General features: G+C 43.6%; 1 protein-coding gene across 14 annotated transcripts in view; it reads left to right on the top strand.

Moving 5' to 3' along the window:
• LOC121594278 (poly(rC)-binding protein 3) overlaps window positions 1-25,964 on the top strand; it is a 132,245-nt gene that overhangs the window by 68,259 nt on the left and 38,022 nt on the right. For 10 of the 14 annotated variants that reach the window (XM_041917364.1, XM_041917367.1, XM_041917365.1 and 7 more), the window contains exon 2: window positions 9,730-10,027. In XM_041917364.1, coding sequence (XP_041773298.1) covers window positions 9,935-10,027 — 93 coding nt within the window. In that variant the 5' untranslated portion in view covers window positions 9,730-9,934. Of the gene's footprint in view, window positions 1-27; window positions 251-277; window positions 720-1,077; window positions 1,182-7,400; window positions 7,442-9,729; window positions 10,028-25,964 lie in introns of those variants that run through there. The other 4 variants (XM_041917357.1, XM_041917356.1, XM_041917359.1 and 1 more) reach the window with 4 other exon arrangements.

Here is a 25,964-nt window from a genome sequence, read left to right as displayed (position 1 = left end):
TTTTTGGCCTGAACATTCGATCGCTTGCTTCGAGACCGCGGGAGGAAAGTGCGTGTATGTGTGTGTATATTGATCTGGAAGTTTTTCCCATGCCTGCTACGCCGTGGTTCGATGCTGCGTCGCATACATATCAAGGCGGATTTTATCCCGTCAAGCCTGCGGTGGTGCGTCCGGTCGTGAAGAAAGCAGGCCACGAGGGGGCAACGGTACTGAAAGATTATCTTTGGAACTGCTGTGTGACAGAAAACCGGTGCGTACGCCTAGCCTGCAGCTCAATTGACCCCCCCTGAAGATGTTGGTGAAAAATGGCTAACGAGCCATCAGAAAGGAAAGGCGACGATGCCACCCAGAACTCATTACGACCAAAGGCAGATTCATTGCGCTTCTAAAATTCGGCACATGCACCACCACCAAACCCCGTGCGGCCATTTCTTGGGTGAAATATTTCGTGCGCGCTTGTGTGGTGGAAACCGCAAAAAGAATCGTTCTCGCTCACTCTCGCGCACACGGCCCAAGCGTGGATTTCGTTCTCTTGCTCGCTTTCACATTCCCGCAAACGTGCGCGCACACACACACACACAGGCATGGCAGTCAGCGTTGACTTTGCATGAAGTAGTACTGGCCCCCGGGTTCTCGAGACGCAAAGAATCGCTTTTCGGCTTCTTTCCTACTACGTGTTTTCGTGCTGCGGGATTGTGCTGTGTTCGATTCCCTTTCGCGTCAGTAAAAAAACGCTGAATCGTTGAATGATGAACTGTACGACGGGTGGAGTGGGGGTAGTCAGGGTGGAGCGAGGAGACACTGGTGACTGACGGTGGCGGTCGTAGCAGTGCGCTCTGGTGATGTAGTTTACGGGGTGATAAATGTTTTGTTTCCATTGCGGCCGCGTTCCTTCGCTATGGTGTTGTCCGCAAAGCAAAGCGTTTGACGTTTCCATGGTGTGTTTGCAAGTGTATGCGCTCGCGCGTGCTTGTGTACGTGTATGTGCGCGTGTGTGTGGTACGCACGCGGATAGTGCGATCGATTGGATTTTCCGCCCTCTTTTGCCGGTGTGGTGTGTATACACGGTTGCAAAAACAAAAAAAAAGAAGAGGAAAAACTCCCATCTCCACGTAGCAGCAGTGTCCTTCCCTGTGCATTGGAAAGGACGCGGCTCTCGCGCACCGCATTCGTTTCTTCTGGTAAGTGCATCATCCCCCATCGCTTCATTCTTTCATTTCCTGGCATGTCATTTTCTTCTTGTCTCGATAAACAGACGCAAAAGTCCCCGCGTAGCAACACAATCACCACCGCATGCTGCTGCGCGTCCATTCATTCTAGGGAGCGTGATTTGGCACACCAGCCACACCAGAGGCTTCGGTGGCTAAAAGTGAGCACTTTCGATAGTGCAAAAGAAGCAAAACAACACATCGGGCTGCTCGGGGCGGGAAGGTACAGAAAACGGGGGGAAAATCAATCACAGAGAGCCACACGGCGGTACGCTTACAATCACCCCTTTTCGTGTCAATCTCCTTCGCCCCAAGCGGATGTGACGTGTGCTGGTACTCTGGTGGTGCTGCTGCTGCGATTCAAACAGAGCAGAGCAGCGACCGTATGTGTTTGTATGCACAGCAGCGCGCACTACACAGCAGCCGCTCTACACACACAAACATATTCGGAACGAAATCAGTTCTTGCGGTCCTTCTGCTCCGTTCATTCGCAGTTTCCTTCTTTCTTCGCGTCAGTACAGTCATCTTACGTATTCGATGCTTCAATGAAAGGGGTACCTCACCCGTCAGAAGAGGGCACACGGTGGCGACGATGATGATGATGATGATGATGATGCACGGCAACGTAAGAATCGGTCGAACCGGCAGCATCATCCGTCCCCCCGAAAAGAGAGCGTACACACTAGTGTGACAGTTTTCTTCATCATCGCGCGCAATCTCTCGCCCAGTGCGATGGTTTCTGATGCCGCAATTGGGATGGTTTAACTGCTCCCGATTTTACTACCCGGCACTACCATCCCAAACCGGGGTTGGCACTACCGAACAGAGCACCGCTCACCGTAAAATGTCTCCTCCCGGCGGCTGCGGGCTGATACTGACCGGAAGGAATGTAACCGGTTTGGGAAAGTTGCGCTCTCCCAGCGTGTCCAATGCCTGGCGCACGTTGGTTTGGTTCGTTCTTTTGTGTCTTTCCTTCACTGCACTATAATGTGTATTACACTTTATCTCGCGTGTGCGCGCGCTCGCTGCGGTCACATTGGGCAGTATGATGCTTTCCCTTCGCACACGGTGCCAAAAGCATGCCCATGTGCATGCATAACATGGCAGCACGGGGAGAAGGGATGGGTTTCTGTGCTATGTTATCGCCCAACGGTTATCGAGCCGAGTGGACTAAACCCCTCATGGTGCGGTGTTTGTTGGTCGTTGCTTCCAAATTGCTGCAAACATTTAAATATTCTTCTTCTTGTGGAACGGAAATTGGCCGATATTGCGACACGTGTGCGGTGGACTGCTGGCAGGTGAAGGGAAATCAATCGTGCAATGCATCTGGTTTTTATTTAGAAACGGCTGGAACTCATTGTAGCCACCGAATCTTCGAACAAAGTGTATTTTTGAGGTTCTTGCGCGTACATTTTGGCAAAGCTTCACGAATCTGGGTGTGCACTGGTGTACGACTCCGAGCGCAAAAGTGTGCCATGGAGACATTTATAGTCGATAATTTTCTCTATTTCCCCCCTCTGGCCGGGAGGGCTAAAATAATATCGGGGAGCAATCGATACACACACACACACACACACACACACACACACACACACACATACACACACGCGCGCGCCAAAGTACGGGGTCGGAAACAGGTTGCAACCAGGCACAAACGATGGCGCGACAGACACATTTCTTTGTGACAACACAAAACGCGTTTGCTTGTTGTGTGGTGGTGGAAAACACCATTCAGTGTGTGTATTGATTTTAGAAGCCTCATTCGGAAGCCTTCAGTGGTGCTATGCATTGCGCTCCTTTCGCACCAAGCGCGAGCGGAGGAAGAGGCGCCCGTATCCGCCCCTTGTAGGGCTTCCCTTAGCGCGACAAACGGAGAGGTTTCCTTGCGGCGGACGAGGGAGAAGGAGGGTTGCTTTTCTCCAGCCATACCATATCCGGCTCATAATGCCATAAGCTGCTGTGCAGATGCACCTCTACATTTGATGATGGTGACGGGTGGGGAGCCTCCGTCCAGAATGGTATGAGAGGGAGAGGGAGAGAGAGAGAGCGGCTTGGTCATCGATCGGAAAAACGGGACGACGTGTCTATGTGACCAAATCCAGAAGCCTGTAACAGGCGAAACCAGCTAACCGGACACCGACCGGGAGGAGGAGGTAGTACGGCACAGCAGCAGAGATATTTATGTCGGTGTGTGGTGTTGTTGCAGTACTGCGAACGTAAGGCGATAAGAGGATTTATTCCCAACGCTTTTTTTTGGTTTTGTTTTTGTTACTTGCAACAGTCGGTGGCCACTGGTCGGCTCGTATCTTCAGTTGCCTTCATTTGCTGCTGCTGATGGTGGTGGTGTGGCTGTGTACTGGCCATTGTCATCACAATCTTGGACCGGGCAGCGTGTGATGGATGCCGTTGTCTCGCGTTGAAGTTTGATCCACTTTTACGAAAGAAATCTTTCGCGTCCGATATCAGCAGAAGACACACCACCAAACCGAACCTACCTCCCCTGGGGGTCGGTTTTCTTCATACCAATCGTCACATTTCTTCTGTGCCGCCTGTAGGAAGTGCAGCGATGCACATGTGCATGTGTGCTTGCTTTTATGCATTGCCTTTGTTTTTTTCCGTCGATTAGGACTGCCTTTTCTTACAAGCAATTTAAAAAACAACTAACAGAACAACTAAGCGATACGCCTCTTGGGATCGGGAGAGAAGTCTCGTGCTTATCGCGCCACGCATGACGGATGTCCACTTTTCCGATTTGACCGCCGCGAGTTGTGTATAAGCCTCTGTGGCTGTGGTGGGGAGTAATTGATTGAAAAATGAACAATTCTTTTTATTTTTTAATGTATTTAATTCATTCAACAAGGAAAAGTAAAAGTACAGCAGTATACAATGCTGACCCTTTACTTGTATGTGCAATTTGAATATTTTGACACTCATTTTTTTGTACACGGTCGTAGATAAGGTTAGCGACCTGCCGCGATGTTTACAAAAACCATTATCATGTCCACCACCAGTTGCTGCTGCCGTGTGCTTGTTATCAACAAAATGTGATCGATAAGTCCCCGAACATGTAAAACCGAACCGATGACATATGTTCTCCCTAACTGCGTCAACTGCGTAGGAAGTAGTGTATATCGTGACGGGCGGGGTGATGTTGCTGCCTGCTGTTGGTTCACTCCTAGCTGTTTACAGCAATAGAAACGTTCTTATCTATTTTTCCCTGGTGTTGTTAAACAATAGGCAACATACTGGTCTTTCTTTCATACTATTACTGACCTCATCCGCTTCCATTTGGTTGAGTCTTTATTTATTTATATTATATTTGAAAAAATAATGAAGATGTTATTTTTCCTGTATTTTTCGAATGTGGCCAAAATACAATAACTGTTGACAGCTGCGAAGAAAGTTGGCCGAGAAGCAACCACGGTAGGGTACCATTGCTGATTAATTTGCAAGTAATTTCACCCCGCATAACTCACCACATAAATAAAAATTGGGAGATTTATTGATGCATTTGTTCGTCGAAAATAGTCAATTTACCATTTTGTTTGTCATTTTTTAAACTTTCTAGTAACTGGTATACAGCTCAGGTAGCGAGCATTAAAGTAGAATAAACTAACTTAAGTTATTAATTTTAGAAAAGATTTTCAATAACTTCAAGTTCTTCCACCACGCGTTTCACACTTTTGACAATCTTCATATTTAAAATGATCTAAATCACTCTTAATTTTTCGTAAATAGAAGTGTTCAACAAATCATAAAGTTTTGCCAAGCCTATTTCGTCATCTTTTGCTGTATCGAATCCTTCGTCCGCTTCAAGAGTTCGATGGAGATCGAGATCGCAATAAAGCTTCTTCTCGTTGTTTACCCACTACCGCCAAGAGGGGTGGATTCATCCAATGATGTTGCATTTGTGTTTTGTTTTGCTTTGTGCTTCCTTTTACGACGATCATCGTTGTTTTGGAGGGAGTAATCATCATTTTGAGCCCTTCTCTCTGCTACCACCAATCATTAAAATTCAGATGAATTCAGTTTTTATCCTGCAATGGTTAGATTTACACACACCTCGAATTGATACTTTTATCCAAATAACCTGGCAGTAAAATGGTTGCTGTATACAACTAAATCGCGTAATTTATTGTATTTTGTTGGTAAAGTGAAAAATATTAGGAAGAGACGCAGTTTATTGAAACGAGCCTGCTTAAGAACCTATATCAATAGCTCAAATCTCATTTTTTGTGCTTCTGCGTCGGTTGCTTCGGCAATGTATGATCATTTGTCGCAATCATGTTCTTTTCGTCTCTCACGCCAAATATGTTCCCTTGTGCCTGCCTTTTTTGCATTGTTTTTGTTCCCGTTGCCTTCTCTCGAATAACTTATTTCGCGTGTTTGCTTTTGCGGTCGTGATGCTGTGTATCGCTTCTCCTCGATTGTACCACCCATCATGGATGGGATATTCGATTCTCCCGGTTTTGTTTTTTTTTGCGCGATTCTTTGGTTCGGTTTAGTTCATGTAACGGTATTAACTTGATACCGGCTCAGCCACGAAAGCCGCTACACTTGCTGCGTTTTCGTTTCTCCGTGCGATCTGTACGTGTATAAGTGTCGTTGTATGTGTGCGTTTTTTTTGCTGTAGCATAAAACGCACATTCCGCCGTAATACCATGTGTGTTTGCTATGGGTCCAGGCAATCGACCAACCAGCAGCAATGCCAAACGTAAAACGGTTGGTTGGTTCTCAGCTCTATCTCACATAACTTAACAGATCCCTACCTATGCTGTCCGCTGCACTGCCCAGGTTTGCAGCGGGATAAAAAAGAAGTTTCAAATTGTGACACAGGACAGGCTGCGCTTGCACACCGCCACTATTCCAACCAGCCCATTCTCCCTAAACGCGTTTTATTGCTCCATAGCTATGGAAGGCACTTGGCGACATATGTGCGTTTCGTTGTCTGATGAACGCGAACGCGAAATAACACCAAGTAGCAGCAGCAAGCAGTAATGGGTTTAGAAACAAGTAGAGAAAAGCACGCAAAATTCTATTCGAACAACAAGCTGTGCGATGCTCATAGCGAACATTTATGGGCGCTTGTGGTTGCGTTATACTTTTATTGCAAATATTTGCTCACCAATGATATAGATATTGGTGTTGCTCTGTAACGCTTGCGTTCGAACAGCACCCATAGTTGGCTATGTATAAGGTAACTAAAATCCAACACAATTTATTTAATCCCGCACAGCAACTGCTGCTTCTTCGCGTTATGTAAGACAGCGGTTATGCTGAGCTTTTGGTGTTATACTTTATGTTAATGCGACTCTTCTACAATTTGGTGCCGTAACGCTCAATGTACAAAATTACGGTAAGAGTTTACGGGTCAACATTGCTATATTGATGAAATCCTTTTGATTGGGATCCATCGGTAACCGCCGATCTGAATTTGAAGCACATCAAAGCAGTGGCATTGAAATGGGCTTTGCCATCTAAGCTTGTATACAAAATCTTCCGGGATTCTTTCTACACCATGTTCAGCATCACGTGGCCGGCCCTTCCGGGAAGAGCACGTGAAAAACTTTTAAAAAGTATGTTGAATGATTACACATCACTGTTCGGATATCGAATGTCGAAACTAAGCCCATCTATGAAGCTGATGTTTTCTTCGACAGGTCTTCACGACAAAACATCTAGATTGCGATTCGATTCTCGCCAGACTGATCAAATACAATCGATTTAAAAGTACACATTCTGCTCTTTCTACTAATAATCCCTTTAGATAAAGAGGATTTGTTTGTGTTCATCATAGTTTTGCACCCATATCATGTAGCGTATACAATTTCCAGAAACATTTGCCGTGAAAAAAGCGTTTGCTTTCCACTCGGAGGGGAGGGGTGGGTAGTATTTACTGAACGAATTTTATGATCTCGTCGATTGTTATCCGCCAAATCGATTGCTCGTTTCCTTCCTGTTTACCCAATCCGGAGCGTATTAATTCTCCGTACGTACTTTCGCCGTAGCAGCGGGTCCAGGCAATGCTGTTTGTTTCCCCGCTTACAGCAATTTAGTGCAATAGGTTCCTACCGTGCCAATGTTTGCTTGAAGTTGATTGATGTTTTAATGTGTTGTAGATTAGATACTAATCCAAATTTTATCCTGTTCCTTCCTATTTTGACACGTACTTTTCTTTCCGTTTTCTTCCAGACGAATTAACCCTCGATCCATCCCAAACAAGACCATCAACGGTTTGTGGCCGCCATCCTGAATATCAGCCCCCCGGTGTTGTTGGTGGTAGTGTGGTGGTAGTGGAAGTGCTTAGACCCTGCTTAAGACCGTCAAAAACCACCCGTTAGATATACCTGCTTACCAAAAACACATAAAAAATGAACAAGCGAAGAAACAGTGCACACACACACGCACAAACTTAAACAAAGCGTATTTGTTACTATGCAATTATAACCACCTGAAAGTGAAACCATCTCAAGAAACACTAGCAAAAACCAGTGCGTAAAGGGAATACACAACTTTACCCCCTGTCAAACTCCTTCCCGTCGTATAGGCTAGCGAGAAACCGACTGGCAAAAAACAAAGCCACTAAGATACATTACGCTGCAAAGGTTCTCAAAAGCCTAGGGGTAGCAGAGAGACTTACCAGTTACGACGCGAAAGTAGAATGTGATAGCTTCGTGGTAAAATGTGGGCAGGATGGATAAGAATTTAATATTCATCTCGTATCGCCGCATAATTGAATCTTTATCCATTTAGTTTTGCCCGACATGTGCCGTTGCTGTGTGTTTTTTTTTTCACTTCACCCAACAACCTTGCTAAATTTCTTCTTCCTGCGTAATGACATGTGTTGTATACACAATGATACCCTCCATTTGGTTCGCTACCGAAGGCAACATGCTTTTGTGCTCTTCCTTTTTAAAACACGCATCACCCGCACATTATATCCTTACCGAACCCGCATAAGAACAACCGTCTTAACGGCACGGCAGCTTCACGAAAACTTTTCCTTCCGGACAAACTGTTTGCCATTAAACCCAATTTTGATGCAATTTATCAATCCCGTCTCCCTCTTATTTTTACTTTAACTTTGGTTTATTGGCGGTTTTACCTAAGCGTAGTGGTACTACTACGTACTGGAAAGATGTTTTACTTAGTGTAAATGGATTTTACGACTAAGAAGTATGCGCGCCGCTTGGTCGACTTTTTCGCTTACGGAAATGTAGAGTATTTTTTTTCACGGTGCGTACAACTAGATATTATTAGGAGGGAATCTTAAAATTTAACGTATAACATTTATGTAAAATAACATTTATTTCTTCATTCAACATTCTTATGATTGCTGAGAGTTTTTCTTTAAATAATTCTTTCGTTTGAACAATTTAAGGTTTGCTACCGCGAGCTGGCGCCTTGTAAGATGTTAATATTATTGATAAATTTCAAGTCGATCGCCATTTTCCCCCCTAGCGGGATAATTGAATCTGATGTAGGTGATGATTTTAGAGCGCAATTTTCCGCATCACCAGATTTTCCCCTAGATTTTGAGCGAGATGAGGGCAAATGTCATTGACCGTGTAATGGTGGCATTAATGGGTCTGGAGTTTTCCAAAGTTGAAAAAAATCACTAAGATTTGAGTTTTTTTTTTCCTCTCTAGCAGAATGACTGCTTCTATAAGCCCATTTCAACGCATTTCAAGCAAAAGGCGAATGAATGTCAAGAAAGTAACAACATTGGGAGAAAAAAGTGACTTGAAACTTTTTAACCCATCCTTTTGATTTGATAGACGAGAAGAAACGAGAATCTCGTCTAAATCGGGAAAGCCGCCACTCTTTTCTTCTGTTTAGGCACAATCTTTAGCCATCAGTGTCTCCAAACCTTTTTTTGTAGGTGGATTGGAGTGGAAAACCATGGAGCCGAGATTTACTTTTAATTTATTTAATCTATCTTGGGCGATGACAACGTTTCCGCCAACCTCCCCAAAAGACTTACGAACTCTTCCGGAATGTTTTAAAGGACATTTTGCTTTTTGTGCGTCACTTTGTCAAGCCGTTCGAGTTACGCACGGAACACGTTGCGTATGGATGGTGTGTGTGTGCTTTGGGTGTGATGTTAAAAGGCAGGACCTGTTTCAAGATGATGTTGCCTGTCGGTTGTGTAACAAGAAGTGTGCCAAGCTATGAGAAAGAAGTCGCTTTTGCCTATTTTCTGGAGGATGTTTTTAATTAATCAACTTTGGTCCCCCTTTTTGGTGCTTTTTATTGTTGTTGGGTTTTTTGTTACCGTAAGGCTGTTGATAATAATTTTCCTCGTTTGATGTGTAACTAAAGCAGAAAATTGACTGCACCTTTACCAGTTTTCATACCACCCAAAGGAGAAACGATTTATTGTGTTTATTGCGTAATGCGCAGGATAGAATAAGCGGTGTCATTGTACGGCCTTGTTATGTAATACAACCAATTTTTATTACACTCTCGTAACGTGGTGCATTTTTACGCGCATCGCCACTTAATATTCGCATCTGTTCAGTTCTCCAGCGTACCAGATTCCCTTTTCGCGTCAGAACAACGGCATACAACGGCGTATAAAACGGATCCTGTAACTCCCAATACCTAGTGACTGCGCCCAACCCATAACCCAGTGAGAACGCTTTATTATATCCAGTGTACCCGTGTGCTTAAAATCAGTCAAAATAACCACCTTCGAGGCAAGCATCATTGAATCCTTCAACGAAATGGAGGACGCAAAAATGGTCAAGATCGGGGACATCAACCTGTCCGACGATCCGGCAGTCACCCTCACCATTCGGCTCATCATGCAGGGAAAGGTAGGTTCTTTCAACTGTTTGTTTAACGACTTCACTGACATAGGTGTAGTGTTTTCGGGGTATATTGACTGAAAATAATTGACTGAAAAAAAATCGCCCGGAGTCGTCCGGAGTCGTCCGGAGTTGTTCATGGTCGGCCGGAGTCGGTCTTTAAAATAAAGACCTGAACGAGAAAGGCACGCAAAAAGGGAAAGACGAACAAAAACACAACAAAATAAATTGCCTGATTTATCACAAGCACAATGCACCGCATGGCTCCAGTTGACTCATACCGACGCCAATTCCTGTCGACTCCGATCGACTCTGGGCGACTCTGAATGACTCAGACTCCGGACGACTCCGGACTACTCCGGGCTACTACGACTCTGGACGACTCCGACTCTGGACGGAACTAGTGTTTCCCATTTTGCTGGAGTCGGATCGGAGTCGTGGGTGCGCTGCAGATACCACATCACTATTCAGCACTATTGAACTTTCAATTTTTTGTTGTAATGACAATATGTATGTGTTTCACCTAGGGGTTGTGTTAGATCGAATCATGTAGTATATCGCCGCTCCAATTAAACCGTTAATCCAACAGAGCACTACAGAGTGAACTAAACATATTAGTTGGTAGATTAAACACAACGATGCAATGCGTTGAACATGGAATAGCTAATTTAATTGTACTATGGTTAGCTTGGATATCATTATATGGCCGGATATGTATTGCCCTACTGGTATATATGCAAAAAAATGATTGAGAAAAGTCATTCTTCGTAGATTACATACACCTTCTCCATGGAACGTGCTGGAAGGAAGCAACAAGAGTAAGATCGGTTAAGAGAGGAGACGCATGGCACCGAAATCCTTAAGCGCGCGTGGCTGAGTATGCACGCCGCGCGCGTTCTTTTCATTTAGCAGCTGTGGAGATTTTGCCATGTAGGCAGAAAGAAGACTCTTTAATTATACAACACTTGAAGCAATGGTTCGGCAAAGGGATGGAGGCTACATGGTGTACGCAACCGACCCAACACCGAGCACCAGAGGGAAATCGCCTCGTTTCGCGTGTCTTCTGTACACGTTGTTCTTGTCGTCGCACTCTTGTCATTTCCCTGCCACGAGTCGTGGCAGTAACTCCCGTTGCTGGAAAGTGTTCTTCACGATTTCCGTACCACTCAGGGAGAGAGTGTGGGAAAGGAGGACAGAAAATGCCTGTCTCGTGGTCGTCTCTCATGATGGATATGTTTTATACATAGTCTGCAATAATAACGGACGGGGTATGGTGCGAGATGCAGCAGCGATTCTCGAATTCGCCATGCTGTTTCTGGTCATACACCGTGTATATACGAGTGTGTGAGTGTATTTGTAAGAAGGAGGAGGATGAAGAGGAGGAGGAAGAGAAGGATGAGGAGAAGAGGAGTCTGAGGCCCTTAGTTCTGTGGGCGCTGCTCCTATCATCAGGTTCATCATTTTCATGATCACCGTAGAGCGTTCGCCACCATCAAAAGGATTCTTTTCCGGGCCTTTTTTGCTACTTTTCCTGTAGTCCCAATCCCCCTCTCCACGGGGGTGACTTCGGAACGTGTGTAGGGGAACTATAAAAAGCAAGGACGATATCCAACGAAACATCAGAATCGGGAGCCCCGGAGCTGAGGACACTACACACAAAGGAGCAATAGAAATAGGACAGAGTGCAGAACGTCAGAGCAGCCTAGGAACGAGAGAGAGAGAAAGAGAGTGAGTGAGATGTCTGCTTCCCACACTTTCAAATCCACTCGCTCACGTTCCGACACGGGACTTGAAGAGCGACTGCCGTAGATGGGAGGAGGATATCATTGCTCAAGAGTTTATGCATGTTTGAAAGGTAAAAATCCCGAAGCACACAAGAAGGGTCTTTTCGCTCGGTTGCTACCATGCGAAAGGATAAGAGATGGGACGGGTGACGGTTACACGATGATTATGATGTGAGTTCCCCCTTAGTAATGAAAGTCAGCAGGTAGGCTTATGCATTGAACAAGTAAATTTTCGGGTATTTTCATTAACTACACACGTTTGAATCAGTATGTTTCATTTTTATTATCGAGTTCCTTTAATTTGCAAATAAAACTCTTTTCATAATGGATATTGAGAATGTATGGTTTATTCTAATGATATTCTTCTTCTTTTTTTTGGCGTAACGTCCTGCGCAGACATGCCGGCCTGTACATACTTGTACAAACCACACAGCCGGATAGCAGGTCCTTGATACGAAGGGGCGGTCCATTTTAGGCCTGAACCCAAGACGGACATGTTGTTAAGCCGTGCGAGTTGATGACTGTACCACGGGACCAACCTTCTAATGATATTATTAACCTTTGTTTTGCTTACATATACTACAATGATTAGTAGCGCCTATTTTCGTTACATTATTGTTTCTAATGCACTAATAATTACACCACCAGAAAGGAAGCTAATTTCAACATACAAGCGTTAGTAGTTACTCATTATTTGGTGCTGTATACATCATACGTCTACTGGAGTACACTGACCAAAAAATAAAAACATACAAATAAAAAAGCCAATCAATCAATAGTTGTTTAGTTCCTTTATCTTGTGTGGTTACTTTCGTCGAAATAGTATTTACCAAGGTGTGGCCAAATCCGGCTAACAACAACAACAACACTATTTGCGTATGTTGCAATCATCGCGGTGAAAATGCCAAATACATGTGCTTTGAGTTGGGTTGCTTCTAAAATTAAATCTAAGGACTATTCCGTTAATTAGTCGTGTGTCGAAAAAAAACAGCACACTCACACGGCAGAAGAAAGATCATTCCCGCTACCGTGTGTTGCGCGCTGTTTAGATGCTGTTGTGTCTCGGCCTCTCGGTATCTCGTAGTTGTTCGAGATGACTGATGCCAGTTCACACTACTTCGGTCCGAGTGCGCAACGGCAATGATCGCGCCTGTGCAGCATGTGGCTTTTATTTCATTGCTTATGAAAACTGTAGTATATCATGCCAGGTATATGTGTGTATTTGTCCTCACAGCTTGGGGGAATGACACTGTCTGGTTTAATTTGTGGTCTGATCAGTCTGCCTCCTAGTGGCTCATCTCATGAACTGTGCTCCTCTCCTGCTCGCTGTAACTCTGGGCGAAGTGAAATGGTGGTCCAATGCGGGCAGAGGGGGGAATGTGTTTCAACTTTTTGGATGAGCTGTCCGACTCAGTGACGTTGGATTAATACGTCCTTTGGACTAAATGTAGAGAGAATTTTACAAGGTGCACGACGAACCGTTCCAACTATTAAAGCACGTCTAGACATGCCAGCCAGGGGGAAGACTGAACCCTATGCAGAATGCACTTCTGGTTATGCACGTATCACCTTTAAGAGCGATAGACGGAAGAAAGCAGTGGTAACAACAAACACGACGCTCCACGGGGAGGAGTAGAGTGTCGTTATGGTTTTAATGTTAGGCTTTTCGAGCTAGAATCTTTTGTTGCTGTGCTGTGCTGCATTGCCACATCAAATGCCACTTTATCTCCACATTTCCTTGTGCCGCGACGCGGTCACTGAATTCTAATTAGCTGCAAGCGGAATTCAGTCCAACAGAGGAATGTGTTGATCATTTGGCCCGCGGTGAGTGGTAGGTGGCGCTGCCCCATCTCTTGTGCTAGGGCGATGCGACAAGTTCCTGAGAAAATGTGAAGCTCATTTCGCCAAATGGTTAGGAGATTTTTGGCGCACGATGAGAGTTCACGGTAGCAGACACCGGTCTAGTGCGCCCTGTCCCCACAACTAACTGATGCAAGCTGCGCACTGTTATGATGGTGAAAGTTTGTATCAAGGTGATTGTGAGCTGTGTGATTTATGGTTAATTAAATTAATTGAATTGCACGCCAGCTAGAATTAGTGTGTGCCGTTTCATATCCCGCTTCGTTGGTGGTAGGTGGTCAAGTTATGCAGTTGTTTTGTGTTGGCAAATCGTGAAACGGTATTCTTTTATTGTCCTTCGGGAGTTCATTAAACAGCATGATCAGTGTTCTTGGTTGCTTATGTTATGAAAATGTGTAAAAAATCCTCACACTATTGTTTTGGATCAATTTTTACGTATCATTCACAATGGCAATTGAAATTGTCCTTAGAGGCTATTGTTAGGCCAGCATTTGTGCCACTGAACAACACACCTGTCGTCACCACAGATTACAGCATCATGTTACTAAAAAAATCAGACAGAACTGTCAGAAACAAGCATATCTCTTGCTACGCCGTCATGAACCTGCCGTTCGCAGATGTTTCCTTTACTTATCCGTGTAGTACACGTGCAAAGGGCGAGCATGTTGTATGATTACATGAACTAAAGGTATACGTAAGATCGTGTTCAATGTATCAAGACTTCTTGTTTTGATTGAAATGCATTCCTATAATTTTGGAATTTATTGTATTTGTGTTAGTTATTACACTGAAGTGCAAGGCAAAAAGATTGATAATGATAACATTGTTTTTATCCATTAAAGGAGGGACTATAATGCACATTTTAAACTCACTGTATTGAGTTCACCCCGTAGGGAGGGATCCGTGTGCTACTGCTGATTCACACGCTTGCATCAAACGTAGCTAGATTTAATTAAATTGTGTTAACTCCTGGCTGAGCTGGACGACTTTATGACTTTTCACCGTTGACTGATTCCTGTTAAGTAGCGTTTGCATGATGTGTTTGTGTGTGTGTGTGTGTGTGTGTGTGTGTGTGTGTGTGTGTGTGTGTGTGTGTGTGTGTGTGTGTGTGTGGTGTGTGTGTGTGTGTGTGTGTGTGTGTGTGTGTGTGTGTGTGTGTGTGTGTGTGTGTGTGTGTTTGTGCGATGATACACAATAACACCCTTTTCGTTGTTCCTGGCTGGCGGCAGGAGGCCTATAGTGAAGCATCAGTACCCATCCTCACCGCTTACCATACTCACAAGTGCTAGCGCATTTTTACGGATTCACTCGCAATTGAATTACAGAAAAGCTGGCATGTGATTTTTGCAAAAATCTTTTCCAATTTAAAGCAAGGTGTGTATGTGTGTATGCCCTGTTACATTGCACGCCTCCGTATCGCGCGTTCTCCCCCCCCCCCCCCCCCCACCCCGTTCTCCACATGGTGATGACTTGTGGGGAAAAAAGGATGAAAACTGTGGAACGGGGAAAGCACCAGCGAGCGCGGTACTATTTGAACGTTGGACTCGTTATCGCTTCACTTTGGAGGCAAAATGGTTCAGTTTCACTGGTTACCGGCGTACCGAGAGTGTTGTTTGTCCGTAATTAAATCTAATGTGTCGTGCAAATGGTGTGTAAATTAAAATTGAAAAATTTAATTTCATAATCTAATTACTGCCTTTGTTTGGCATGTTCAGCTCTGCTGCTTGGGAAACTATACGGGTGCTACTTTTGAGGCGACAGTTTTAGCTATACGCATTACAAATGTGCAATGTTTTTGAATGATTATTATTCCCCAAAAATGTTGATATTTTTTATATTTTCAATTTTTTATCTATTATTTGAGTATAAATACCGTTGCCAAATTTAATGCAAATTACATTACAGTATGTTATTCCAAACGGTATGTTCCAAAACATGCGAACGTGCGTCTCCGTTGTTACGCTTTCTGTAAACGGTGGTTATAACCTTATGCCATGTTGGATTGCTGTGCTCTCTCAACTTTCAAAATGTACCCCGATGTACACTTACATCATACCCCGTTGTACAATATTTGTATTTCGTTGATAAGATTCGTAGACCGACCAGGAGCAATAAATGTGCTCTGGGGAAATGAAGGTACGATAGTGTGCGGAGATTTGCCCCTTAATTGAATTGGTTTCATTCTTCTCATAATTGAAAAGTTCATTCCGATCGATTTCAAACTAGCAGACCACGCTAGAGGAAGTACCAAAAAAAAAACAACATGTTGAATCGTTGCTCCTGTTCATCTACAGTGCTGTCTGTGCTCTGTACGCTAATACTACGTACTATGTAGTGGTGTATTCTGGGAAAACGTCAAACATAGAAATGCTGGAACTGCTGCTGATCATCCGTCTAGTTTTTTTTCTTGTAGTTTCCTTGAACAAATCACCATCAACCTTGTACCACCAGACACCGGTATGTTTGATTAGTAGATACCGTTGCAACTATTTTTTCAATCCAGACGTACGGTAAATGTTAGCATACCAGTATTTGGAACATTTTTGGCAGATACCGTGCAACCAGATAGTTGTTTCTGCAGTTGGAAAGATGTATGGTAATTTATGTTGAAATCTACATGTAAGGCTATGCTGCACGTTGTAGAAAAAAAGAGAAAATCCAAAGAGAATTCATTTCTATCTCCTTCTCATTGCTTAATGATGTAAAACGAGCTCAAAATGTTGATATTATGTAACGATATCATCAAACACAGTGTGCATCTGCTGCATCGCCTTAGTGTAACGATGAGAAAAATATTTAACCCGTTTCACAAGTTCTGTACGAAGCCAGTTCGTGTTCTATTTCTTGAGCTGGTTTCATTAAGCATTCCCTCCACTTTTAGCGATGGATGATGCTTACCGGTTCGAAAACTTTAATGAGGATAGGCTCTGCTTTCTCAGAAAGCGTCTTTCCGACACAGGTTCTATTGCTGACCATAAGAGATGCTTATGTGTTGGCACTACGGCAACACAAAAGTACAATCAACTAATTGCTTGCCCCAAGAAAACTGTGGTGCAGGTTAGCAAAGAAAGGACAGGCGATATTGTCTTGCTTCTCAGCTCACATGAGCCATTTTCTGTTATTGGAAAACAAGATAATTCTTAGAGAAACGGTATTGCTGAAAGAATTTTGAATTCAGCGTGTAAACATGCACTTAGTTTTTCGTTGTTTTTATTTTCAATTATCACATGGTGGATGATCCCTTTTTTTATTTTGAACGATGACGTAAATGAAATCTGTCAATTAGCTTGCGATTTTTTCCGAATTTTTAGTTAAGTTCACAGCAGAAATGATTGTATTAAGCAATCAGTTCATGGAAGTACCATTGTTGTAGACATATACAAAACTATGGCACTCTTACCGCTCATGAATTGCTAGAACTACCATACCCATAAATCCGGTCGTCTAGGGCACGTTGTTGTTCCACTTATCGTAATCACGCTCCCGAACCATAGTGTGCCCCGCACCAGGTGGAATCGCATAATCCTGTTTCCGTTCAGGGCATGCCGAGCTGCCATCATCATATTACACAAATGAGATACGGATGCGTCTTGCATTGCATCCACTGGACGGTAAATAATTGATGGTACATCGGCTGTCCTTGGTAGTACCGTGTGTGTGTGTGTGTATGTGTGTGTGTGTGTGGGGGGGGTGGTGGGGGAGGTGGGGGGGGGGGGGTTTGTGTTGTGTGTGTTGGGGACCAGTTTGTAAGCTTTGTGAGGTCTGTGGGCTCGTAATCGACCATCTCCATTTGCAGACTAGCCCGTTTCCTCTTGCCAACATAACACACTGTAGGCAGAGTCGAGTGCCGTCACGTTATCTTCGAATGTCGAAAGCAGGCAGCACTCGTATCGATTGAAAGCGGTGGCACACACACCAGCAGTGCTGCGCTCTATGAACCTATTGATCAGTCCGATTAAGAGATCATCGTGTTGAAGATGTGCCCTGCATAGCACGACTCGTAAGAGAAGCGGGTAGAAAGAAGGAGCAAGAGAGACTCACAAAAGTTTGCTTGTAATCGAAGGAATGTGAGTACTCCTTTGCACGATTTTCAGCTTTTCCTGTCTACAACTTGCATGCCGCCGCGCTACTGATAACGCGAATAACTTGATTTGTTGCGATTGCATCACGGCGTGCGACTGCTGCAGCGGCGGATACCCTGGTGTCGTCGGTATATCGGTTCAATGCATCTCCGTTTTGTTGCTGTTTATGTTGATCCAATCGTGTGCTTCTGGATGGGTGCTGTAGCTCTCCGAATTTGCATCACGTTGAAGCAAGCTTTGCCTTCCGTAAAAGGAAACTGTACGTGGATGTACAATAATATGCTTGGCAAATGGGGAAAACATTTGACATTTTCTTTCATTGTATGCAGCGCATCAGATGCAGGGAAACTCCGTATATGGTGAGCTGCGATGAATTAGCATCAGATGGCGATGCCAGAGGGACGTCAATTGCAATTTGTTTCATGGTTGGAAGTTTCTTCTCTTACTTTGTGTTTGCGATACGTTCAAAGCGTTTTTCGATCGGTATTATGAAGAAGCGTATTTTTAATATAGTCATGTTTCCAAACCATTTTCGTGTGCTCGCATCAACAATTGTGGCTAATGGAAGAGTAGAATCCACATATAAGTATTTATTTTACTAAGTATTTGCCTCTGTTTAAGACTAACGATTTCCGAGAAAAGAAGAAAGTTGGCCAACCACCTTGTGGACAACAGCACGAAATAAAAGAAGTTTAGATAACGATTGTGTCCTGTCATTGCCACAAAAGACTCAGCAAACACAGCGCCATCATCCGCATGTGATAAAGGGAGTGTGGTGGTGAGGGCAGCAGAGGCTTAGAGGAAATGCTCAAACGGTGTGTGGGAAGCAAAATGTGACAAAAAGAAACCTATGCGCGTGGTTTTCAATTTCCCGGGGACGAAGCTGTAGCAGCCGGGTGAGCAGAGTTTTTCGGCAAAGGAAAACGCAACAAACAACAGTTGGCCCGGAAGCGAAAATCTCCCCGGTTGGAGAGGTGCGCACGCGAGGGATGAATAGCAGGTCTTTCCTTTGCCACGTAGCCAGCACGTAATATCGTGAATAAAGCGAAAGAACACAACAAACATCGCTACCACCTATCCACCATCATCGATAGGAAAGTCAGTCTAGATGGGAATGTGTATGTGTGTGTGTGGTTGAATCCTGCCTACCTGTGGTATTCTCTCTTCCCATGGTGCCCTAGGCAAGTCCTTTTCTTCACGCGACAGAAACAAATGTGGGTGAATGCTTTTGGCATGGCACACCGAGCGTTGTCGTATACACAGAGCCGCCCTGAACCTACAAAACGATATTTCTCTCGGTTTACATATCGAAACTTTTTTAATTAACTTTTTCTTATTTTCGCCTCATTGTATGCGTTTTTTGTTTCCTTCTTGTTGATTGCTTGTTTTTCTCTTGCCTGTGCGTCGCCAATTTTCGAAATGTCCCTATTGAAAGGAATTTGGTGCTCTCAGCAGCACGAACAGCAACTTTTCTCAGGCTTTGCCACAGCGACGATGATGATGTTGTGTCTCTTTAAGATCTTTGCAAACGAATTCGGTTTCCCCTAGCACAACACATTTTAACAACATTTAAAGAGTTTTACCTAAGAGACGTGTGCGGTACTCGAGTTGAAACTGTGTGTGTACAAGTTTTTTCTTCCCCACATTTTTCATTGGTTGGGTTGGGAATTATTTTCACAAATTAGCCATAAGCCGCTTTTCAAACCACAGAAGGAAATCTCATAACGGAGTTTGCCTAGCCGGCGTCCCTCACTATCCATTTTCTTAGGTCAAGCAAATTACACACATTTCGCTTGTGGTTGTAGTCGAACCTTTCATTTTCATTTTAGAATTCGTTTACTGCTGAAGTATACTTGTTAGAACCGAGTCTTTTCATCCTCCACCTTTTTTGCGTGTATACCGGACGGTGTATGTATATGTGCTGTTGGAAGAAAGGCATTGCAGGCGCCTTTATTGCATTTTCATGTCGTTTGTGCCGAGAGACCAGAACGAGGCTATTTGCTGGCCTTTTAGCAACCCCACTCTCGGGATGCTGTTGCAGCCCCCCTCCCTCCCCCAACACAGTACTACCTGGGAATAAGAGTTCTCAGAATCATAATCATGGTGGATAATACTTTCTGGTGCTTGGGACGATCTCGTAGCAGTAGTTTGTTTGGTAATGTTTTGACTGAACGGAGATTCTTATGGTCAAGCTCTTCTCCGGTCAACCGTATGTGTCCCCGTATGTTGTGCGTTGCCGAACGATGGTAGTTGAGGTATGCACGCGTTTATGTGTGTCAATGACAGGCTCAGTACGTCATAGAATCTGCTAATCCTGGAATCTGGAATCACACACCCATGATGCAGATCTGGGATATCTGATGAAGTGACGAAAATAACGTCGTCGGAGATGAACGTTAGCGGTGTGGCGATGATGGTTTGAAGAAAACCAATTAGGCTGGACTAATTTGTGGTCGAGTTGGAACTTTTGCGAGTCACTTTCTGCTGGAGTTTCAAATGCAAAGCCATCGCTTACAAAGCCAATAGTGATTGTGGTCGAAGGCTATTAATTGAACAGGATTGTAGGCGTATCATTTAACAGAAAATGCTCCAATGATCTTGCATTTTCAGAATACTTACAACATTCTCGGAAGGGTAGTCAATATAGCAAAACATATTTATTGATTGCAGCCTGAAATTTATTTCTAATTTAAAGGTTTTATTCTGTGTCGCTTACATTGTACAGTGATGAAAAGCCCTGCACTCTTGTACGAAATAACGTCATATGTATGGAGAAAATTTTTATCGTATTTGGTTTGAAACACTCGGATGGAAGCAATGGTCAAGTTTTGGAACTTGTTTTTCTCCCTTCCTTTCCAGTGTGCCACTCTTGATTTTGATTCAGTTTGTAAACTCATCAGAGCAGGAGGAGGCTTCCTGATCTTCCTCCTACCGTGCGACGGCATTTTATTTGTCATCCCCCAGCCATTTTCGATCATGTTCAAACGAAACTTGTTACCATTATTTTCCATGTTCGGAAAAGTTACTTTTGAAAAAAAGGGGGGAGGATTGTGTAGAATCTCGCACTGTCGCGTCGTCATCATGTCGTCTTTAGAAGGTATACGAAATTGATGTATCTTTTATGCCTTGCTCGAGGCAACCGAAAAGATTGAAACCAGCAGCAGCAGTAACAGCAGAAGCAGCATCCACAATAGATGACTGAACTGAAAATTGTTCAAGCGTGTGCTAGTCCACTTCCCACCGCCTAACTCCCGTTGCTGGTTTGATATCGTTTTACAACAAAAAAACCCCCCCAATGGTGGGTGCTGCACGAAGGAAAAAAACAAAAAGAAAAAATCAACCCTAAGGCAAAGACAAGCGCAGCTTTTAACGTGCTGCTTCTGAAGCGAGCCTCTCTTGCTGTCTAAACACACGGGCCCAGCTAGGCTAAATTCTAACTTTCTTTCGAATCCTTGAAACACCCCCAACAACGCCCACACAATTGGAACGGAGGACCTTTCGACGACGTTGTAAAATTGGCTAGCAATGTTTGGAAAGGCGCACGAAACCGAAAAAGTGGAATATAATTTTCAAAGGAATATGTTTAGTTCGGTTGTACGGTTTCCAGCTCCGGGCTTTTGCTATGAGAAGTGATGTTTTCGTAACCTGATGTGTTTCCCATAATTAAAAACCAGCTAGAAGCGGCATTCAACCGTTTCTCGAAAACGGTTGGGAGGTTCTTTGTTTTTTCGTTGTTGCTACTGGTTGATCTCGGATCCCAAGAGGGGCCACGATCAAAGAAGGCACCAAAAAACTGAAGAAATTTAAATAGTCCAAAGACCTGCTGTTTCGTGTAAGTACATCCCCTTCTTCTGTATTGTGTAAAAGAAACACATGAGCGATGTTATAAATATTGATTCTATAAAGTTTCTTGCATTTGTTTTGCTTTGCACCGGGGCTGGCACCTTTTTACGGTGATTTAAAAATACCCGTTGGCTATGAAGGCTAGTAATATACAGCGATATACAATAAATCAAAACATAATATACTGTGTGTACTTATCCCCGAAATATATACAGATATGAATTTGTTCAGTTAAACCACTCAAATTCTAGCTAAATTTATTTCATTAATCATTCAGTAGATCCTAACGCGTCTCAACAATAAGCCACAAGACAGTACGGTGGAAGTCAATTGGACTGAATTTATTATTTAGCCGAGGAAGTAACACCAACCATCCTCACAGCACAACGCACCATTAGAGGAAGAAGACGTTTGACAGTCAGGATGGAAGTGATTTGTAATTAATTACCCGATAGCTTATCCCCCAGCAGATTGGAATGGATTCCATTGATAGCAGATTTTCGTGAAGAAAGTTATTAGTTGTTTGTTATATTTTCCGGGAGAATACCTTGTTGCTTAGTGTATATTGTAAATTGATATTAATAGAAAGTGTGACATGATGTTTATTTTTGTACCGTGTCTTATAGTTCCTGGATATATACATTCTCTGAACATGATGTTACTTGTAGAGAAACCGTTTAAATTACAGGTCATTTATAAAATTGTGTAAATCACGCGTGTTATGAACTTTCATATAGTTTCACGCAGTTAATTATTGGCCTGAAATTCACTATAAATTACATTGAACCATTACGCGAGGTAATGTCGTTCGTTTGCTCAAGTACTCTGCTTAAGGGTGTGAAACAGATTTTCAAATTGCTTCCTACAGCCTAATTTCCTGCGCACACGTGCCTTCACCCTAGCGTGGAATGGAAATCTCCGCCCAGCAAGATAAACCATTCTAAACGGAGCAAAGCGGCAAAAACGAGACAGACGGCTGGTGCTTATCGTAAGTTCGGGTTCCGCCGATGGCAGATCTTAATTCGTCCTGCTGCGTATCCAATTTTCCGCCAATAAGCGCATGTATATCTGCGTCCGTTGTGCTCGCTATTGATTCGGGAGTGTCGGCGTGTGTGTGTTTGCGTTCCGTAGGTTTGGAAAAGAAATTTTGGAACACAAATTTCACCCTTGCCTGTCCCTGTCCATTGGTGCTGTACCCCGTGTTTCAGGGAGAAACATTTTCCCACCAAGCAGTGTAGCGTTGACTCATTCAAAAACATGATTTCAACGCATGCACATACAATCCACCAAATGCAAGTCTCCTTCTATCAATAAGGTAAAACGGAAGCCCCCAGTCAGAGCTTCTCCGACACCTCAACAGTACCGCGATAGTCAAGAGATGATGCTTGCCGCCCCACCCTCAGTTTCTCATTTACATGCCGCGGTACTACGCATTGTAGACGGCAGAGCAGAGAGGCATAAAAGGCGATGCTATCATCGCCCCGATAATTATGTGAATAAGGGTAATTGTGTATCGGCGGTGGCGGCAGCAGCAGCAGCAGTAGCAAGTGCGTCGATGAAGTTTGACGGCAAAAATCAATGGGAATTATTTCTCTTGATCCCTCATTAGAACGTCTTTTCCGTGTACGATTGCTTCCAATTTGCCTTCGGCCTTGTTACAAACGAACATGATTTAGGCCTCCAAACTCTCTATCGCTGTGCGCGGGTCGATACCGGGGCATTCTATAATTGGTTATTAGTGCAGCATTTTCCAAAAAATATTTCGTTGCTTGCATTGAGCATCAAAGCTGTTTTTAGAAGAACTTATTTCGCATTTCTTCGGAAGATGTGCCACATTTATATCGGCGGACCCCACAAACAAACCCACCTCATCGAGCATCCTAATACTGTGTATTATGAACGTTTTCCCTTTGCTTATTCAAACATTAGATTCATCTATCGCGTTCAAAAATTGGAGTAGACGCCACCATCACCCACCTCAAAACCGTTGTGAATAACACCCTTGTTACCGTGCATCCGCTTCCTTGTCGTGAACGGAAACGTCTTCGGTCGTCTTGTTGTTTATAAATGCAGATTTACGGCTACTACACAAGACTGCTGTTAGTAATAGCATGGGAAAGGTTATTAAAGTGTCTACGGATATATATGCTGCCGGAACAGGTTTCTTAGAAAAAATAGGGCAAGAATGCTGTAGTTGGGGGGAAAGCATCTAAATGTGAAGGTGTATATGTACGAAAAGAAGAAGAAAAAAAGCAAAACATATCAAAGAACGTAGAATGATAATTCGTTTTCGCGAACGCGCGAGTTTTTGTTTATAAATATCTACCAAAAAATACATCAAGGTGTGTGTACTGCTGCTTCTTCATAGTCGTTTCAAGCGACGCATGTGGGGGGAAAGGAAGGATTGAAGTTTAAGCATAAAGCTAAGCTGCACGGTTGGGAGAAAGTCTCATGCCGCTGCTGTCGGGGGCAGCCAGACGACGCTATTCTAAATTTATCTCCAACGCGTGCACCATCATCATTCTCTCTACGACCAGAATGCCGGTTAGTGTTGCAGGAGAGTGGTTGGTGTGTGTTAGCATGCTGACAGAATTCGGCAATAAAATGTTTACACCCATACCATTTATTACTCCATCGACGAATAGTGATGGTATTTCGTTGGTCGCAGTACCACGATGCAAGAAGCCGACCATCATGACGATAAACATAGGTCATTTTCATATTTTCTGTGATAAAATTTCGCTTCCCGTAATGTACCCCTGTCAAACCGACGAAATTTGATCTCGTGTTATCTTTTGTACTACTTTATATAGTATTCGATATTTATGTATCTAAACTGGATATTTATGTTGGTCTAAACTAATACATACCTTTATCTTTTTTTCATTGCAGGTAATGAAGAAAATGATATATTTAAACATCATTTCACATTCACATACCTTTGGTAAGATTAATTAAATTCTAAAAACAGCCCAAAACGACCTATTGAGCCTTGCGGTAAAGGACAGAAGTGTCAACACACGTATAAGAAATTATCGGTCATTCTGAAGTAATAGTTGCAAAAATAGCCTCTTTTAGTTGTCTTATTGCCTTATAGTAGCAGTTTATTAGTTACCACCTTTCAGTTTTTTTTTCATTTCCTAATGTAAATTCATATTGCATTGAATTAAACAATCCACAATACCAAACTTGACTGTTTCGAAGATCCTATAAATTATCGACAACATTTGTTTAACATTCGTGTGTAACTCGTTTTTCATTCCGACATTAATTCAATTTATTTTCTCACGCGATCTTCACCACGATTGCTCTGAATTCAATGTTGCGTGTCAGATTATGGTTCAAATCGAGTTTTTGTTGTTGTTGTTATGCGTATCCTTTCTCGCCAACATTCACACCTTTACACCACAACTCCTGATGGATGATGGTGTAGCGCAAGATCACGATTTCCCTTTCTTGGAAACTGCTCAGTGCGGTCTCCTTCCCTTGCTGGTCTTACCATTTGAAGGTGGCATCATTTTCTTAATTCCTCTGTTAGGCACGACAAGTGGGAATTTGGATTTACTCTCCTGCTTCTGCATTTGCTGCCACTTCAGTAATGTTAGCAATTGAACCAGTAGCGCATTAATTGATCTAACGAAGCATCCTTCCACTGTGCGGAGAAAACTCGCTCCGGTCGGTAAAAAAATGCGGTGAAAAACTGTAAATGCCGCACCGCTCCTTTCCGTGCTCAGTACACCAACTTTACGATGCCGCTATTGGACTTGCAATCATTTTCCTTCGTTCTATGTCACGAATCTCGCTCATCTGCTAAACCGGTTACAAATTGGCTGAGCACTGGTGGGTAGACTGCACACACCCAATGTTGTTGGACGCCCTGCTTGTTTTGTGACCATGTTGGTAAATGGGTAGCATGCTGGAAAAACAACATTAACGGGGCACGACTCAGGCAACCGGATGATGTACGACTGAAAACCAGGTCATATTACAAGGAGAAAAGCATCTTTCTCAGCTTGAGCTACCTTGGGACCAAGGAATCGATCCCTCGTGCTGCCCAAAGCGTATGAAAGCAAATTAATTTCAAAGGCTTGTTTGACATGGAGAAAAATAGCAATCGCCCTCCACGAAGGCTTCATTTTATGGTTATAACTCACTTACCTGTGTCTCCCAGCGGATAGTTGTGTTCTGCTGCTTTGGGTGCTGGAAAGAGAGGTATCATCGTTTATGGGAAAGTAAATATGATGGTGTTTAAAATGTATCCTAACTTTGGCATAGCACAAGTTTCGATCAAAATCACCCAGCATATCCAATCGCGGCTGGACAAGCGCACGTCACGTGCCATTGTTCCTGGTTGGTTGGCTGTCTTCCGGAAACAAA

This window comes from Anopheles merus, chromosome 2L (genome assembly GCF_017562075.2).
Source record: "Anopheles merus strain MAF chromosome 2L, AmerM5.1, whole genome shotgun sequence".
In the NCBI taxonomy this organism is placed as follows: Eukaryota; Metazoa; Arthropoda; class Insecta; order Diptera; family Culicidae; genus Anopheles; species Anopheles merus.
This window is presented reverse-complemented; position numbering and strand designations above follow the sequence as displayed.